General features: G+C 36.5%; 1 protein-coding gene across 2 annotated transcripts in view; it reads left to right on the forward strand.

Annotated features, from left to right (window-relative positions):
• The window catches only part of vps50 (VPS50 EARP/GARPII complex subunit), a 178781-nt gene that overhangs the window by 74284 nt on the left and 84150 nt on the right, over positions 1–20347 (forward strand). For both annotated transcript variants that reach the window (XM_073821661.1, XM_073821662.1), the window contains exons 14-18: positions 6812–6903; positions 7011–7105; positions 7516–7614; positions 15831–15921; positions 18753–18929. In XM_073821661.1, coding sequence (XP_073677762.1) covers positions 6812–6903; positions 7011–7105; positions 7516–7614; positions 15831–15921; positions 18753–18929 — 554 coding nt within the window. The remainder of the gene's footprint in view (positions 1–6811; positions 6904–7010; positions 7106–7515; positions 7615–15830; positions 15922–18752; positions 18930–20347) is intronic.

The raw sequence follows: 20347 nt of genomic DNA on the forward strand, positions 1-20347 counted from the left end.
CCATCAGATACTTTGCTCTATACTTTTTGTGTTTATTCTTCTAAAATATATGTGTATTATTCAGTCCAACTTAGTTGATTTGCTATGCTGGTATTAGATTTGGTCCTTTTTACAAAAATAATAGTCCCTGATCTCAGACTTTTAGACCCCATTGCATAGGTCAAGGTCTGGATGCAAAAACGATTTCTCTGTCATGAGACTGTCACTCTTTAAATTGCATGTTATTGATCCTGCTGCTATATTTTCCTGACAAATGCATAGCTATAATCATGAGCAGCATGAAATCGTCTGTTCTTTTCATTGCTTCAAGGTCAGAATTTCTTTTGAACTTTTTAATGCAGCTTCTACAGCTCACCAAGTCCGATGTAATGAGGTCATATGTAGAGCATCCTTGATTAAAAAACCACCACACGTTTCTTGACAGTGAACATCTCTTACAAACGTCATTCCAAGAACCAGGTATTATATTCTTATTTATGAGTCTATTTACATGACCAGTAAAATCTGAAATAACCTTAAGAAAAGTGAAATAACCACTGAGTGTAAGTGTTTGAGCTGATACTGTTATCATAATTGTATGAACCGGGTCTCACAGGAAGTTTTTTTTTTCTTTTTCAACCCAGGTTTAATATCTTCCTTCTCCTCTCCCATCTTTGTTCAGTGTGAAGATATTAAACTTCGGAGGTTAGAAATAACTGTTTGGCTGCTGGATTGTCATGTGACATTCTGAGGTGTTAGTTGCTCACACGCAGACTATTTTTTTTTCCACCTCATTTATTTCCTGATATGTGGATTGGATGCTTTTTCCCCTTGGGGTTCAGGAAGGATCCCATCAGCGATAGGGACTTCATAAAATCTTTCATGTTATGAGCGAGGAAAAGGGTAAAGGTGGCCTGGAGCTTTGTGGATTTAGTCTCTGTGAAATATCAACTTTTTGCGTGTTCTGCAGCTGAAGTCATGATCTGTGCAACTAAAGCCGGACAGGGATGTGTGTGATGCAAATCTAGTTTTAAAGAATACATGAGAGAAAAAGTTTTCCATGCACTTACTGTAAAACCTAAACCTGGTTTGCCTTTTACTATGGGAGTTATTTTCTTCTCTCCGGTGGTACAAAGATGACATGAAGCCTGCACAGATAGAACTCTTGAGTGATGACTGTGTCTCTGTGGGGTTTAAGCGAGTGCTGTTATATAAAACCACTCTTCTCCTATATAAAAGCTTTCTTTTTGTGAGCGCCAAACATCCGTCTGCTGGCTGCACTGAGCATCCGCTGAAATGCCATTAATCACTGGTGCTGAGGTCTTCTCTGAAGCTGTCTTCAACAGTCCCAATATACTTGGGATGTCAAAGCTGGTGCCCAATCAGGAGCTATGTTTCCTAAAATTGTTGGAACCAACAATTTTAAGTCTCTCTTGACTTAACCTCACAATGCTCCTGGTTAATGCCACTCTGCCAATTTTACATCACAGAAAAGTTCTAAAAAGGATCCAGGCTGAAAAATTGTGTCAGCCTCTGAAACCAACTGAGAAGATCGGTTAACATCATATGTCAGGGGGTGGGATAATGCTTGCAATTAAGTTTTCAGAACAGGGTGACGCAAAACAATTTGGTTGATGAACGTCCCACTCTTTCACCTCACAGCGACTCTATTTTCCCTGTTTAGATGTGTGAATATGCTAAGATTCTTAGTCACCTTGTGCCTTTTTGTTTCATTTTTGCTTTGTTTTTTGACGTTTTGTTTTTCTTTTTTTGTTTAGTTTTGCTTTGTTGTTTGCCTTGTATTTTTTGTTTGTTTTTTTGTTCCTTTTTTTGTATTTAGTTTCGTGTTTGTTTTTTGTTCCTTTTTTGTATTGTTTTGTTTTATGTTTGTTTGTTCCGTTTTGTATGGTTTTGTTTCATGTTTTTTTTTGTGTATGTTTTGTGTTAAGTTTCATGTTTTTGTTTTTGTTCTTTTTGCATTCTATTTCATGTTTGTTTGTTTTTGTTAGGTTTGTATTGTTTTCTTTTTTGGGTTGGCTTAGTTTTGTTTCATGTTTGTATTTTGTTTCATTTTTGTATTATGTTCCCTTTTTTGTATTGTTTTGTTCCATGTTTGTGTTTTTGTTTGTTTTGTATTGTTTTGTTTCATGTTTATTAATTGTTTGTATTGTTTTCTTTCATGTTTGTTCTGTTTCATAGTTGTTTTTGTTCCTTTTTTGTATTGGTTTGTTTCATGTTTGTTTTTTGTTTGTTTTGTATTGTTTTGTTTCATGTTTGTTTGTTTTGTATTGTTTTTTGTGTGTTTTTTTTTATTATTATATTTTATGTTGATATGTTTTGTTTTTGCCAAAAATTTGGCTTTGGAAATCCAGCACCATTTCATTGTGAAGAATTTTGTGGGTTTTTTTTTTGTTTGTTTGTTTGTTTGTTTTGTACATAGTTTCATGTTTTAGTTTTTTCATGTTTTGTATTTTATGTTTGTTTGTATTGTTTTGTTTCATGTTTATTAATTGTTTGTATTGTTTTCTTTCATGTTTGTTCTGTTTCATAGTTGTTTTTGTTCCTTTTTTGTATTGGTTTGTTTCATGTTTGTTTTTTGTTGGTTTGTATTGTTTTTTTATTATTATATTTTATGTTGATATGTTTTGTTTTTGCCAAAATTTTGGCTTTGGAAATCCAGCACCATTTCACTGTGAAGAATTTTGTGTTTTTTTTTTGTTTTGTTTTGTTTGTTTGTTTGTTTTGTACATAGTTTCATGTTTTAGTTTTTTGCATGTTTTGTATTTTATGTTTGTTTGTATTGTTTTGTTTAGTGTTTGTTTTGTATTGTTTTGTTTCATCTTTGTTTTTATATTTTCTGTTTCATGGTTGCTTGTTTTATGTAGTTTCATGTTTGTTTTTTGTTCCTTTTTTATTGTTTTGTTTCACGTTTATTTTTTTGTTTTCTTTCATGTTTGTTTGTTCTGTTTCATGGTTGTTTTTGTTCCTTTTTTTGTATTGGTTTGTTTCATGTTTGTTTTTTGTTTGTTTGTTTGTATTGTTTTGTTTTGTTTTATGTTTGTTTTTTTTTTGTTTTTTTAATTATTATATTTTATGTTGATATGTTTTGTTTTTGCCAAAATGTTGGCTTTGGAAATTCAGCACCATTTCACTGTGAAGAGTTTTGTGTTTGATTGTTTGTTTTGTATTGTTTTTGTTTCATCTTTATATTTTATATCATCTTTATATTTTATATTTTCTGTTTCATGGTTGCTTGTTTTGTTTAGTTTCATGTTTGTTTTTTGTTCCTTTTTTATTGTTTTGTTTCATGTTTATTTTTTTGTTTTCTTTCATGTTTGTTTGTTCTGTTTTATAGTTGTTTGTTTTGTTTAATGTTTATTATTTTTTGTATTGTTTTTTTCGTGTTTGTTCTGTTTCATGGTTGTTTTTGTATTGATTTGTTTCATGGTTGTTTTGTTCCTTTTTTGTATTGGTTTGTTTCATGTTTGTTTTTTGTTTGTTTTGTTTTGTACTTAGTTTCATGTTTTAGTTTTTTCATGTTTTGTTTAATGTTTGTTTGTATTGTTTTGTTTAGTGTTTGTTTGTGTTGTATTGTTTTGGTTCATCTTTGTTTCATGGTTGCTTGTTTTATTTAGTTTCATGTTTGTTTTTGTTCCTTTTTTATTGTTTTGTTTTATGTTTGTTTGTTTTTGTGTTTTTTTTAATTATTATATTTTATGTTGATATGTTTTGTTTTTGCCAAAATTTTGGCTTTGGAACTCCAGCACCATTTCAGTGTGAAGAGTTTTGTGGTCCCTGCCAAGAAAAGGCAGACAGGTGGAGTGTTTCTTTAGAGCATTTAGCTTTTTGCATAGGAGGTTCATGTGTAAATGCTTGTTTGTTTTCTCTAGAGATGACTTACAGCGAGAGTGCCGAAGTGGAACTGTTTGTATAATCTGCACATCAATGACACGATAATTATGTTGTATCACTAAGAGCCTGCTGGAGTATCAGTCCAGAATAAATCCCACCTGAAGGGCTTTTGTATTTAGTCACTCTCAGTCACGCTGTGCGTATATAGACATTAAGATCAGTCGCCCACATTCATGCTCCTAATACACTCATCTCTTGCTGCGCTCGTCTCCGCAGGTCATATCGTAATTCTCATCGTAAGTATCCTTCTCTTTACATTAGAGCGGGTACATAATAGCCTGAGCAATGAAAAGCAATGCTATGAATTCACAATGAACTGACACAGAAGTTTTTTGAGGTTCCTGTCTCAGTTCATTTTGATGCATGTTACATCACGGGTACAGCTTCTGCCAGGAGAGATGTTGCACATCTAGGTGGTAAATTTTGATGACTCTGATAGGTGTCTTCTTTGATTAAACTCAGTTTGCTATGTCAGGATGAACACTTCCCCTGATGAGGAGCGACAGCTGCTTTGTTGCAGGAAGTGCTTGTTATCAGTCTGATTGTTGTAAGCCAGGAATGTCAAACTCATTGTAAGTTGAGGATCAGGAAATCTTATGCGGGCCAAATTTAATTAAACATGAATTTAATTTGTTTAATTAATTTGTAAAACCTTGGTGTCTTTTTTAATACTTCCAGAGGTTATAGAATTTGAAGTGTATACTTTTTTAAAGTAATGGGTGTATTCAAAGAATAGAAATATGCAGTTAACTTAAATTATTTTATTAAATAATTTTCAACTTATAAATTGTTTTCCAACCAATATTTTATGAATGTTAATCAAACAACAAATTTAACAGAGAAACTACCTTCTCCTGACTGAGATTTAGTGATTTAGTCTATTAAAAAACATTTACAGTTCCCCAAAAATTTGAGATAAGGAGGACCAAAATGCCCCCGTTTGACTTTGAAGAAGTTAATATTACTTGACTTGCATTTTAGACACAACAGTTCTTGTTTTTGTTGTATTTTGACTACAAAAATAGTTCCAAACAAAGCCACAGATGGTGTTTTGTTACTGAATCAATCAACAGTTAGAACAAATCGGTTGAATAAATGACTTAGTGACTTACTCATGCAGTGATTTGCCACCAACTACTAGCGAATTTATGTTTGTATTTAAAATATATTTGACCTTTTTTCTCCAAATAATTTCAAATATCAGTATTAAATTTTTTTTACATTATGTGTGCATTTGTAACTGCATGTAAATGCATTTGTGACCTACATTAAACAACCTGTGTAAATGTATCTAAACGCCACTTCAGATGCAGATTCTGTGCTACCTCTGTATTGCAAACACAAATTTTGTTGATACTGATTTCATTTGATTGGTAACAGCCCTGTAGTGTCTTATGGGGCGTTCACACCAGACGCGACTTGCGCGAATAAATCGCGTCATTCGCGCGTGACGTTTACTTCACAACAGACTCGAATTCGCGTCATGGGAGGGGCGTCTGCCACTCGTCAGCGGGAAAGTAGTTGTAAAATAGGTGAATGAGCTCAATTTGCCAGCTTTAGCTTGCTTCAGCTTGCTTGTAGTCTCAATATGTATATATATGTAGGTCAGATTGAGTAAAGAGCGTTTTTTTAAAACTTACCAGATTGTCCGACCTCTTCACTCACTTTCTTCCAAGCAAGATCCTTTTTATTCCTGTTTCTATAAAGTACAAAGATGTATCGTACAGCTCCGAGTAACCACAGACAGCAACGGTGATTTTGTCCTCCATTGTTGTTTCGGATTTCTGCCTCCGTCACTACTAGAGCAAGCTCCTGATTGGTTAACGCGGCGTCAATTTTCGCCAAAGTTCAGATTTTTGAACTCGCGCATTTCGCGGCAAACGCTTGAAGCGCTCAATTCGCGCCGCTTCATTCGCGTTATTCGGGCATTTCACACCGCCTCATTCACGCGTTTCGCGCCGCAGGATAGCTATTCGCGTCTTTGCATTGACTTAACATGTAAATCCCTCGCGCTTGCCGCTTCATTCACGTCTGGTGTGAACGCACCATAACTATTTGAATTTCTTGATTTAATTTAAGGCTTTTAAATGAAGATCATGTATACATTTAATTAGGTTGGAAAAAATTGGCTTTATAAAAGTAAAAATGCCCATAAAAAGTAAAAAAACTATTTAAACTTATTGGAAATGTTAATTTCACAGCACAGAAAGCTTTGGTAGTCAGCTGTCCATGGTAGTCCTACATTTGCCAAAATACCAGCACAATAACACACTCAGTAAAATGTAGTCTAATTATTGTTGTCAACAAAATTCCAGAAAATATTGAGATATAATTTTTTGTCATATCGCATACCTCTAGTTCCATGTGGTCCAGCTGCTTGCACAAGCTTTAAAGTACACAAAATAATCTATCTTTGGCACCCCTGTTGTAAGAGAATGTCATTGTTAGTGTATTAGCATAGCACTGTGAAAATTCAGGGTCAAGGTCCTTGTAATCGTGACTGTCACTACTACAGCTGCCAAAGAATTGGCAGCACTGGATGTGGTTTTGCAAGCACAATCTGTTCTGATCTGTTTTCATGGATGTGAATGTTTTGAATGCGATATGTAACATCTTTAGCTGATGACAGAATGGAGCAATTTGTGATGGTTATTGGTTCCAGTGGTTTTGGCCATATATTCTGTATTAGTCAGTTTTAATGCTTTTGATGAAAATGTCCTTTAAATTCAGCCAACATTTCATCATTTTAATCATTTTTTATAAGAAAATAATATCTGGTTGAACTTAAAAACATGTAACATGATAAAATCAAGTGCTAGACTGACTTACCTAAGCTCCTGTCATAATAGCATATAACGATTATACTGGAGTATTTGCTACTTTGCTAAAAATAACTGTGCTGTCAATCCTGTGTTTGTAGATGATTCCAGTGTGGAGGGCTCAGACGAATCCACCGTGGGCCGCAGTTATGTGAAAAAGAAGCTGGAACATGGCTTAACGCGGATCTGGCAGGTAGGGAGTGCACTCATTTACTTGTTTCTTTCTCTGTTTGTTCTCCAGTCCTCCATTAGCTTCATGACTCGCCCTCCCACCTCTCATCCTCCTCTCTCTCCCCCCAGGACGTCCAATTGAAAGTGAAAGCCTATTTGCTGGGAACAGACGTGTCCAACTTCAAGTACGACGACTTCATTGTGGTTCTGGATGTTATCAGCAGGTAGGGACCCACTTCCTCATTAGTGCTAATTGGATTGGCCTGCAGGGACCAACTTCATCGTTTCCCCCACCATCCATTCTGCCTCATGAGAAACTCCCCTAAAGACAAAATGGGGCCAAGGGGCATCAATGAAACCGCTTGTTCCTCAACAAGAGGGGTGGTGTGGTCATCCCCATTAACAGGGCTCAATTAAAAGGCCATTTTGTGTGTGAAACCGCAGCCCTCTGTATTGATCCTGCCTTGGGGTCACTGACTTGTGTGAATAGAGGCACCATTTTCTACCCTCGCTGGGACATGTGATGTGAAGTAACTCTTTGGGGTTAATTAGAAGAGTGAACCACTTTCTACTTCATTTTGCTTTTTTTTTTTTTCTCTTGTCAGTTTTTTTGTTTTTCTTCCCTGGCTGACAGGTTGATGCAGGTGGGAGAGGAATTCTGCGGCAGCAAGTCTGAGGTGTTGCAAGAGTCCATTAAGAGGCAGAGTGTGAACTACTTTAAGAACTATCACAGGTAAGATAAATGGTCTGTGACCGAATTGACCTTACAATCAGTTACAGGAGGGATTCTCTAAAAATGTATTTTTGTAAGGTTATTGCAGGCAATAAGCTCTGTGCCCAACAGAAATTTAGAATAGAGGTTATAAACAACTATGTCACAGTTGCATGACATGTAACAACCATCAAGCTTCCAATAACTCTTTCAATCTTTGTTTAAAATCTAGAGTTTGGAAAGTGGGCTTGATGAGGTTGCCAGTTTGGCATGTTGGCACTTAAAGGATTTGTTCATTTCCAGAATAAAAATGTCATGATAATTTACTCACCCCAATTTCATCCAAGATGTTCCTGTCTTTCTTTCTTTAGATGAAAAGAAAAAAATGTATATATAGTCGTGGCCAAAAGTTTTGAGAATTACATAAATATTGGAAATTGGAAAAGTTGCTGCTTAAGTTTTTATAATAGCAAATTGCATATACTCCAGAATGTTATGAAGAGTGATCAGATGAATTGCATAGTCCTTCTTTGCCATGAAAATTAACTTAATCCAGAAAAAAACTTTCCACTGCATTTCATTGCTGTCATTAAAGGACCTGCTGAGATCATTTCAGTAATCGTCTTGTTAACTCAGGTGAGAATGTTGACGAGCACAAGGCTGGAAATCATTATGTCAGGCTGATTGGGTTAGAATGGCTGACTTGACATGTTAAAAGGAGGGTGATGCTTGAAATCATTGTTCTTCCATTGTTAACCATGGTGACCTGCAAAGAAACATGTGCAGCCATCATTGCATTGCATAAAAATGGCTTCACAGGCAAGGATATTGTGGCTACTAAGATTGCACCTAAATCAACAGTTTATAAGATCATCAAGAACTTCAAGGAAAGAGGTTCAATTCTTGTTAAGAAGGTTTCACGGCATCCAAGAAAGTCCAGCAAGCGGCAGGATCGTCTCCTAAAGAGGATTCAGCTGCGGGATCGGAGTGCCACCAGTGCAGAGCTTGCTCAGGAATGGCAGCAGGCAGGTGTGAGCGCATCTGCACGCACAGTGAGGCCAAGACTTTTAGAAGATGGCCTGGTGTCAAGAAGGGCAGCAAAGAAGCCACTTCTCTCCAAAAAAAAAAACATCAGGGACAGATTGATCTTCTGCAAAAAGTATAGCGAATGGACTGCTGAGGACTGGGGCAAAGTCATATTCTCCGATGAAGCCTCTTTCCGATTGCTTGGGGCATCTGGAAAAAGGCTTCTCCAGAGAAGAAAAGGTGAGTGCTACCATCAGTCCTGTGTCATGCCAACAGTAAAGCATCCTGAGACCATTCATGTGTGGGGTTGCTTCTCATCCAAGGGAGTGGGCTCACTCACAAAATTTTGCCCAAAAACACAGCCTTGAATAAAGAATGGTACCAAAACACCCTCCAACAGCAACTTCTTCCAACAATCCAACAACAGTTTGCTAAAGAACAATGCATTTTCCAGCACGATGGAGCACCGTGCCATAAGGCAAAAGTGATAACTAAGTGGCTCGGGGACCAAAACGTTGAAATTTTGGGTCCATGGCCTGGAAACTCCCCAGATCTTAATCCCATTGAGAACTTGTGGTCAATCCTCAAGAGGCGGGTGAACAAACAAAAACCCACAAATTCTGACAAACTCCAAGAAGTGATTATGAAAGAATGGGTTGCTATCAGTCAGGATTTGGCCCAGAAGTTGATTGAGAGCATGCCCAGTCGAATTGCAGAGGTCCTGAAAAAGAAGGGCCAGCACTGCAAATACTGACTCTTTGCATAAATGTCATGTAATTGTCGATAAAAGCCTTTGAAACGTATGAAGTGCTTGTAATTATATTTCAGTACATCACAGAAACAGCTGAAACAAAGATCTAAAAGCAGTTTAGCAGCAAACTTTGTGAAAATTAATATTTGTGTCATCCTCAACTTTTGGCCACGACTGTACTTTTTATCCACAAATGCTTGTTTACACACGCTCGACTTAAAACGATTCAGACATAAAAAAAAAACTGAATTTACTCTATAGTGCGAAATGCCACGGAATTCATCAATTTTTGGATGAATAAATCAAAAGTAGATCTGTCACTTAATTTGAATCGCAGTATGGATTAGTGTCTGAGAATATTAAAACGCATATTAAAAAAGACGGTTAAATATAAATCCTGCATGTTCCGCTTGCCTTTGTTTCTATGAATGGCGGAGATGCAGTTTTGTTAACTACACAAATACTGAAGCACACATGATGCTCGCTGTGATTTTCGGCTTCTGCGACTCACTATATGATGACATGAACTCAAGAACTTAATCTCCAAAGGTGCTGTAAGAGTCACTTAATGAGAATTTTACCATTTCATTTGAGAAAACTAGCATCGTATCATACTGTATATACACAGAAACTTCACAGCAACCGGTCAAAATAAAAGTACAGTTTAACATGTAACAAATATATATTACTCTTGTATTACTTTTGTACTTATATGTGACCCTGGACCACAAAACCAGTCATAAGTACCAAACTTCATTTGGACAGCTTTAAAGGTGATTTTTTCAATATTTAGATTTTTTTGCACCCTCAGATTCCAGATTTTCAAATAGTTGTATCTTGGCCAAATATTGTCCTATCCTAACAAACCACGCATCAGTGAAAAGCTTATTTATGTATAAATTATACATTATACTCAATTATAAATCTCAATTATAAATTGACCCTTATGACTGGTTTTGTGGTCTAGGGTCACATATATTTGATTTTCTGTCAAATTTAAATAAAACAATTAAATTATAAACATAAATATTACAACCAGATTAACTACTTTAATTGTAATTATAATGTAAAATTAATTTTAACAGTAGAATTCTGTTTGTTTGCCCAAAAATAAAAGTGTTTCATTTCATTAATTTCATTTCATTTGATTAAAAAAAAAGTTTAATGCCTTCATTTGATTATTAGACAAATTAAAACACACAAGAATTTAAAAAAAAAGAAAGAAAGAAAAAAGATTGTAGGGCCCTATTGTTCAAATGTTGAAATTGAGAGTTTTTGACTTATTTTTTCACTAAAATAAATGTTTTTGTCATTACACAGAGAGCAAAGTACTGAAAAAAGTACCGTTGGGTACCGGCACCGAATTTCAGGTACTGATACTGGTATCATACCGGTTAAAATGTGAACGTTAAGTGGAAGTACCGACCCTGTGTTTACAAATCGAGCTTGCAAAGAAAGTCAAACGCGCTTTACAAAAAAGGTAAAAAATGTTGGATGATTTTGAAGTTGGAGGAGAAAATGAGATGTTACATAGATAAAGAACTAACCACACGTGTCTTTTCCAACATGATTATGTAGTCGTGTATGCACAGAGTTAGTGCAAGATGAGCATTTGTGGTTGAAAAGTATAGAAATGTAAACTCTTTGATGATTGTTTTGCTAGACAAGACCCTTTAAAGCTTTATTCAAACTGCAATTTGGAGTCCACTAAATGAAGAAAAATCCTGGAATGTTTTCCTTAAAGCCTTCATTTCTTTTCGACTGAAGAAAGTAAGACATGAACATCTTGGATGACATGTGGGTGACTCAATTATCAGGAATTTTTTATTCTGGAAGTGAGCTAATCCTTTAATGTCCCCAACAAGCTCAGTAGTCCCATTTTTGGCCCCTTATTAGTGACTGCCTTTTTCAAGACATGAGTGGTTTTATGTTGTAGGTTAAAATGTGAAAATATATTTGAGCTTGTGTTAACCAGAGATATTTAACCAAAAACTCTTTAAAAAAAATAATAATAATAACTCCATTGACTTCTGGATGATGAAAGTGGAATTCCAAAAATGGGTGTTTCCAGGTTTAACTACTCATTCCCACAGCAGTGTATTGTGGCCACTGATAGTGTTGTTTATTTGTTCATGCTGTTTTAGTGCTCAGTTGAGCTCAGTTGACTAATTAAACATGCAAATGATTTAACACAGCAAACATGACTAAAATTTATGGATGTTTTCAAAGTCACAGTGTTCCTCTAGCTTAAAATGTAGCATTGCATTAGCAACACCAAGGCTATAGGATCAATATTAACCTGATCTCATGATGAAAACATTCCTGTGGAAACTTTTTTGCAAGCGAATGTTACGTAAAATGCAATCGCAAGCATGCTGTTATAGCTTGTTTTCCGATCTTTCAGCTTTTTCATCTTGAGTCATGTTTTCACGGGATTCATACCCAAGGATGCTGCATCCATTTACTTTTACATTTAGTCATTTAGCAGATGCTTTTATCCAAAAAGCAAGTTACAAAAGAGGACAATGGAAGCAATGAAAATCAACAAAAGACCAATACTATGTAAGTGCTATGAGATTAGCTTAATGCAATATACATAGCAAGGTTTTTTTTTTAATTATATGGTAAATAAAAAGAAAAAAAAACGGATAAAATAGAAAAAGAATAGAGCAAGCTAATGTTTTTGTTGTTGTTAATTGAATAATAAATAAAAAGAAAAAATATAGAAAATATAGAAGATATAAAAAGAATGGAGAAGTTTTTTAAAGAATAGAAATAGAATAGAGAGTGCTAGAGGTTCAAATAAAGACGGAAGAGATGTGTTTTTAGCTGATTCTTGAAAATGGCTGACTCAGCTGCACAGATTGAATTGCTAGGTCATTCCACCAAGAGGGAACATTTAAGAAAGTGAAAATGATTTTGTGCCTCTTTGGGATGGCACAATAATGCACCATTCACTGTTCAGGGGTGCAGAGCCAGTGGTGGTTTTGTAAGCAAAGCTATTTTTGAAGGAGTTATGGTTGATGTGCCTAACTGAATGGTAAAATTGTGATGAAACAATGGGTTTGATGAAAACACAAGCAGGTCTGTCTTGGCAAGCTTTAGTTAAAGGATGATGGTCCTTCGTCCTACAAGAAATGTCTGTAAGACAAGCTGAGATGCGAGCAGGTTATCGTCAGATCATCAGGATGGAATGAGAGGTAGAGTTGAGTGTGATCAGCATAGCGGTGGTATGAAAAGCCATGTTTTTGAATGACAGAACCTAATGATGCCATGTAGACAGAGAAGAGAAGTGCACCAAGAACAGAGCCCTGAGGCACTCCAGTAGTTAGAAGTTGTGACTTGGACACCTCACCTTCAAGATACCTTGAAGGACCTATCTGAGAACCACTGGAGTGCAGTTCCTGAGATGCCCTTTGCCAATAGGGTTGACAGGTGGACCTGGTGGTTAACCGTGTCAAAATCAGCAGACAGATCCAGCAAGAGAAGTATTGAAGATTTTGAATCTGCTCATGCCAGTTTTAGGGCTTCAGCAACTGAGAGCAAGGCAGTCTCGGTTGAATGTCCACTTCTGAAACCAGACTGTTTGCTGTCCAAGGAAATTGTTCTGTGTGAGCAAGGTAGAGACTTGGTTGAACACAGCTCATTTAAGTGTTTTTGCAATGAAAGGAAGGAGGAAAACTGGTCTGTACTTCTCTAAAAGAGATGGGTTCAGGGTGGGTTTCTTAAGTAATGGGGTTATACGAGCCTGTTTAAATGATGAGGGAAAAACACCTGTGTGAAGAGATGAGTTAATGATGTGAGTGAGTGCAGGTACAACTGCAGGCGAAATGGCTGGAAGGAGATGAGATGGAATAGGATCGAGCAGACAAGTAGTAGGATGATTAGAAAGGATCAGCTTGGAGGGAGTGAAGAGAATGAAGTGAATGAGTGAATGTTTGCTGGTAACATGTGCCTGATAGATTGTGGAGTGGAAAATTGTGCACTGATGGTTTTAATCCTAAATCCAATTCCATTGCTAAGCATGGATTTTGAAAGCCAAACATATGGAGCTGTAATCATTAAGGCTGGGTAAAAAATATTGATTCTCCGATTTTAATCGATCTTCAGTTTAACGCAACAATATCGATTCGGGAAATCCCTGAATCGATTCTTAATGCGCGTGCTTCACTTAAGAGGATATGAATTCACTTCTCGTCCTGAAGGTGTCACTAGTGTTCCTGCTGAGAGAGTTTTCTCAACCGCTGGTGTTCTAATCACAGCGCAAAGGAGCTGCCTTAGATCAGAACATGTTGATCAGCTGCTTTTTTTGCAGAAAAATCTGGTGATCAAAAATGATTAGGCTGTAGTTGAGAACTGTTCGTTTTATGGACAGAATGTTTTGTATATGCAGACAAGGGCTTTATGATGGGCCTGTTTTGAACGTTTTGAATTTAGAAAAAATGTTTTATTTCTTAAACATGTTTGAAGTTCTTAATAGATTTCACTGTTGCACATTTACAGTATTTTTATTTTTTTACAGTAATGCGCATTTTGCAGTTTGTTTACATGGTGTACAATGCATGCACATATTTATGACTTCTTGTTACAGTGTTCATTTAAAATAAAAGTTGTTTAAAATAAACAACTGTGCGCACCCTATTATTAATGTAGATGTGTATTTCAGTAATAAACTTAAGTAGGAGAGTTTCAGTTACCAGCATTTATATCAAAATATGGATCCCATGTCTGCAAAACTAACATTTTAAATTAAATATTGATAGCTAATCGATATCGAATCGAATCGGAATCGAAATCGAATCGAATCAAAACCATAAAAATAAGAATCGAATCGAATCGCCGAATTGGTCACAATACCCAGCCCTAGTAATCATAACTGTGTACGAAAACGATTACAAATGCTCGCTGTTTTACCACCTCTAGTGTTCATTGCTATTGGAAACTGCAGTGATATGTACTTATTGGTACATATTTTGCGTCTTGCAAAAAAGTTCCCACAGGTACGTTTTCGTCATGAGATAAGGTAGCTCAAGTCTCAGGAAATGCAAGAAATGATAAAAAGTGATGGAGATATAAATATAGTACCTACATCACACCCTCTTCGTAATAGATGTAAATCAGATATATACATTACGACAATATCTCATATTTCAGCTAGCTTCCAGAATGATGGGTTGTAAAAAGCAATTATGTGTTTAAGTGCCTCTCACATACTCAAGCCTGAAAATGTGGCTCGTATGATGAGAGGATAGCCAACTGGGGCTTTGTTCACGCTGCTGGCAAATTGGCTTTGATTTTTCAAATCTGATCTACAGGACTGATTCTCCATATTGTCCTTGTGCAAGTGTTGAAATCTGATTTTGTGGTCGATATCCGGTGCATCTGCACCAGTTGCTGTAGTAATGATATATCTCAAACCAATGCCAAGAGACAACAACTGTAAGTGGCTGTCATCGAGAGGTTGGAAAACTGGTAAATTTGCCTCAGTTTGCTCATGTCTCTCTTATTGTGCATTCGAGCATACGCTGTGCAAAACTGCTGACTCATTCACTAAGCATTGAATGTTGCGTAGTTCAATAGGAAAGAATGAGTGCGAGACTATATTCAGATAGAGATTGAATACTGTGGAATATGCATCATGTTCTGTATTCTGAATGAACACTTGTACTGAATTACAAAAAAATTAATGTGCTTTTTAAATGATCACGATACAAACAACTACAGTATAGTGATTTTCCGTTACACCAAACAATCAGATTGTCACTGTCTGTCTGAACAAAGCCGAAATATCCATTCTTCCTGCTGTAGTCAGCATTATAAAGACCCTTTCTGCTTAATGAGATGGAGGACGTTGAATGAGGGCATCTTACCATTATTTCTGAATATTCAAGCAGTTGGATGGCATCCATAAAGCGATTATCTGTCAGTCTTCTGAATGCTTAATCTCTGCTGTCACTGCGTCGCCATTAACACATTGTGCCATTACAATATGTATTGTGCCCTCTGGCTTAGAGGACAAAACGAATTCGTTTTTTTCTACGGCTGCTGTAAATTTGAAGCATTTAAAAACATCATGGACTGATGTCATGACTAGGGATGAGTTTTTAAAATGTCAAACACTTCATTTAAATCTAGAGAGCTCATCCCAGTTTATAATCGTGTGTACAGCCGGTATGTTCTTTTGAGATTAGTGGTGGACTTTTGTAAGTTTCCACGTAGCGTTCATTGTGAATTATCATTTTTGATGTTGACATTTTGTAAGAGGCTGCTGGCATTGTCCTTGTCTGGCAGCGAGCCACTTTGACACTCATCGTAGCATGACTTCCTCTAACCTTCTTCATTGATCGACTTTTTCTTGAACTGTTTTTGCCAGCCCATTTCATTTTCAGTGAATTGAATGGCAAAGGGTATTCATTTGACAAAAGCCAACCTCTTGTAATTTCTCCTTGTACCCCTGCAGAACCCGCCTGGAGGAGTTGCGAATGTTTCTTGAAAATGAAACATGGGAGCTGTGCCCTGTGAAGTCCAACTTCAGTATTGCCCAGCTTCACGTAAGTGCCACAGATAAGACACTGAAATGCAGCAATGTGACTTTTATTCATGAATGAACTCGACCAACTGGCATCACTGACAGTCTTTTGGGATTTCACATTTGCGTATGAAAATGAGGCAGAGAGTTTTTGTGCGTGCTTCGCAATGACAATCAACACATGGCTACAAGCCAAAAGCATGCGAACATGCTTTCTTACATAACAAGTGCTGTTTATAGACAAATTCTTGTGATTACTGGGTCAAAAAAGTGCCTTTGCTAGAAATGAGATCAGTCCACGGTGGGTGGTTTTCTAAGCAAATAGAAGGCGTTTTTGTAGATCATCTTCCTTCAGCTTTCCCATCTTGCTGTAATGGAGCGCTTTTATATGCATTTTAAATCTCAGGAAAGGCTTGACAACTTGATAAATGAGGGTAAGCATCATCACTGATTGTATTCCAACATAAGCTGTTTTCTCTTCTAGTCAGTGTCACCCGTCTCAAAACAAATTACACCCTGGAAGGCAAGTATATTCACCCGAGAGTATCCGGCGAATAAACTGAAATGCATCTCTTTCAATTATTATATGCTAAACAGGGTCTTTCACTCGATAAACTGTTCTCTCATAGACCTTTTACACCATTTTGTGCAGAATATACAGGTATTTTCTCAAAAGAAGCACCACTGGTTTTGTGTTGAAAAGCACATCAGTGAATGGCATAATCAGTCGTGCTTTTTAATGAGCTGTATTTGCATAACGACGTCTTGCTGGAGCTCTAATGTGCAAAGCGGTTTAACAGCAAGAAGCTTTAGGTCACTTAGCGCTACAGCTCAAAGCTTTTGCACTTTCACCCTTGCGGATTAATTGTTCATTTAAAAAAAAAAAAAAAAGTTATTGAAAACTTTGCAAAATGAGCTTCTTTTTAAGTATATTTCCAAGCTCAAATGCCCCTAATATTCAGCAAAAAAGTTAAGGCCCTTATATACTCAAAATGCTCCTTGTTTAGACGTAAAAAGAATACCTAATGAATAAGTACAGTGCCTTGTGAAAGTATTCATACCCCTTTATTTTTTCACGTTTTGCTATGTTGCTGCCTAATGTTAAACTGTTTTAAATAACTTTTTTTCCCACATCAATTTACACCCCAAACACCATAACAAAAGTAAAGCAAAAAAACAGGTCTTTGCAAATGTATTAAAAATTAAAAACCTAAATGATTCCATTACATAAGTATTCATACCATTATCTGGGACAGCTGGAATTTAGCTCAGGAGCATTCATATTGCTTGTAGATGTTACTGCACTTCAAGTGAAGTTAATCTGTGGCAAATTCAATTGAATGGGTATAATTTGGAAAGACACATGTCTTAATAAAAGATCTAACAGTTGAAAATGCATATCAGAGCAAAAACCAAGCTCTGAGGTTTTAAACAAATGCTTGTAGAGCTCAAAGACAGGACTACATCAAGCCACAAATCTGGGGAAGAGTTCAGAAAAACTTCTGCTGCATTGAAGGTTCACAGAAGCATGTAGTCTCCATTACCCTTAAAAGAAGAAGTTTAAAACAACCACAACTCTTCCTAGAGTTGGCCTCCAGGCCAAACTAAGCAATTGATGGAGAAGGGTCTTGGCTAGAGTAGTGACCAAGAACTTGATGGTCACTCTAGTTGAGCTCCATGATCATATATGCAGAACATCACTGCAACACTCCACCAATCTGGGCTTTATAGTGGTGTGGCAAGACTCAATTCTCTCCTCAGTGAAGACACATAAAAGCACACTTGGAATTTGCAAAAAAAAAAAAAAAAAAAAACCTAAAGGACCCTCAAACTGTGAGAAACAAGATTCTGTGGTCTGATGTACCTCAATTCCACGCATCATGTTTGAAGGAAACCAGTCACTGGTCATCACCTGCAGAGTACCAGAGTAAAGAGTGCTTGTTGCAGCCTCATGCTGTGGGGGTGTTTTTCAGCGTCAGGGACCGAGGGACTTGTCTGCGTAGAAGAAAAGCTCAGTGCACCAAAATACTAAGATACCCTTAATGAAAACCCAATCCAGAGCATTTAAAACCTCAGACTGGGCAGAAGGTTCAACTTCCAACAGAACAATGACCCTAAGCAACTGTTAATGTCCTTGAGTGGCCCAGCTAAAGCCTGGGCTTGAACCCAATCAAACATTTCTAGAGAAACCTGACAATGTCTGACGCACCCCATATGGAGTGACAGAGCTTGAGAGGTGAAGAGGTGCATGGAGTGTAGATTGATGTGGAAAAGAAGCCATTTAAAACAGTTTAACATAACAAAACGTGAAAAAAATCAATACTTTTGCAAGGCACTGTAAATGCATGTTGCGTGAGTTCCACTCAGTCATGACATAAAAATGTCAAGTCATGTCACATCACTTTTATTTTTATAGCACTTTATAGCACATGTAAAACAATGTCAGTGTCACTTTCAGTGTCAATCTAACCTTCACGGACTAAACAGAAGATATAAACTAGAGAAGAGAACACTACCCATTACGTATCACCAGGGACCAATATAAGTTGTTTACCAGCCAGAGTGAACTTTTCCGGCAAGCTGTTTCGAATTTGCACAACAAACTCCAAACAAACTTCGTTTTGACCTGATTTCGTTCAAATTAAAGTCTCACTAGTTGATTCTTCAATTTCGCTCCAAGTATATTGAAGCCTTTAGAGCTACTTTTTTGTCTCTTTCTTGGACATTCAACCTGTTCCATTAAACCTAATCCACCTATCTCCACCTAGCCTACTTTTCTTTCTTTTCTTTTACTTTTTTTATCTGTATGATATATAATCTGATAAATGTGTTTTGTTTTCCCCTCTTTTTCAGGAGTTTAAGTTCATGGGTCAGTGTCGTTCTCCTTCAGTATCTCCCAGCAGGCAGCCGGAATCCACAGAGCTGCTGGAGCTTTCTCTATTTGAGCAGTACCTGCAGGGTGGAAATCCTTTTGAGATGCAGATAGACAATAAGGAAGAGGAGACAGAGGACGTCCTAGCTTCGAATGGGGTAAATAGTAGTTGAAGAAACATTCATGTAATTCAGAGCAACAAATTAAAGCCAAAAACGTGTCTGATGATTTTTGAATTAATTAAGGTAGCTCTTATTTTCTGCTTGTTTTGTCTTTTAAAGAATAATTTTAACTTTTCATTTAATATCATTTAATTTCTATGATGCTTTCATCCAATTTTGTACTTGGATAAATTCCACTAATTTCTAGACCGACTAAACTCTTGATTTCTCAATATTATCCAGTATTCAACACATTTCAACAATATTTATGCTGTACTATTTGGCATTGGGATTGAGCAAACAAGCCTTTTACAATGTTACATTTATATTTACAGTTACATTTATATTCTTATTAGACTCTTGCCAAACCGTCTGCTGAAAAGGAGAAAATAAATGAGAGTGAAAATTTGATGCGTAAATATTTTACAACGTTAAGTGGTTCATTGTCCTTATAACTATTGACAGAGGCCATTACTACTATGTGGAGAGAATACTCACTTATTAAAGCTCTGATGGGCTTGGCGTCTCTGATGATGCTCTCGTAATGAAAACAAACACTGTATGTTGATGAATAAGAGTGTGAGCCCTTGGTACAAGTGCTTTTACCCTGAGAGAGAGAGAACAATGTGTTTTGCATAGTAAAGCTTACCGTTTTGTGATGTGATTCATCCATCAGCCTTATATTCACTCATTTTCTTTATAGACCGGAGGCGTTGTTTAAGGTTACATTGATCCAAGTTGAACCTGCAACACGTTTTTGGCACTGCTGCATTAAAGGCTTTTTACTTCAAGGCCAGCTCTGAATTTCAGAGAATTAGGGCTGAATCATTGTGCTATTTTTATTATATGCTTAGTTTACAGTAGTTTCTCATTTTACACACCAGTTATCTACTCTTTTTGCTGGTTTGCTGGTTTTAAAGTCTTAAAGGAGAAGTTCACTTCCAGAACAAAAAATGACAGATAATTTACTCACCCTCCATCATCCAAGATGTTCATGTCTTTCTTTCTCCAGTTGTAAAGGAATTATGTTTTTTGAGGAAAACATTTTAGGATTTCTCTCCATATAGTGGACTTCTATGGTGTTCTATGGAAAAACACCCATCCAACTTCAAAATCGTCCTACATCACTGTTTTAGCTTCTTTTTTTTTTGTAAAGGGAATTTAATCTTATTTGCACATTAACTTTGTAATCACTGCAGCGATGTAGAACGATTTTGAAGTTGGAGGCCTTTCTTAGAAGTTCAAACTTGCGGGCACCATGGAAGTCCACTGTATGAAGAGAAATCCTGAAATCTTTTCCTCAAAAAACATATTTCTTTACAACTGAAGAAAGACATGAACATCTTGAATGACAAGGGAGTAAGTAAATTATCTGTAAATTTTGTGAGAAAAACATTTCAGGATTTCTCTCCATA

The sequence above is a fragment of the Garra rufa genome, chromosome 17 (assembly GCF_049309525.1).
Source record: "Garra rufa chromosome 17, GarRuf1.0, whole genome shotgun sequence".
NCBI lineage: Eukaryota > Metazoa > Chordata > Actinopteri > Cypriniformes > Cyprinidae > Garra > Garra rufa.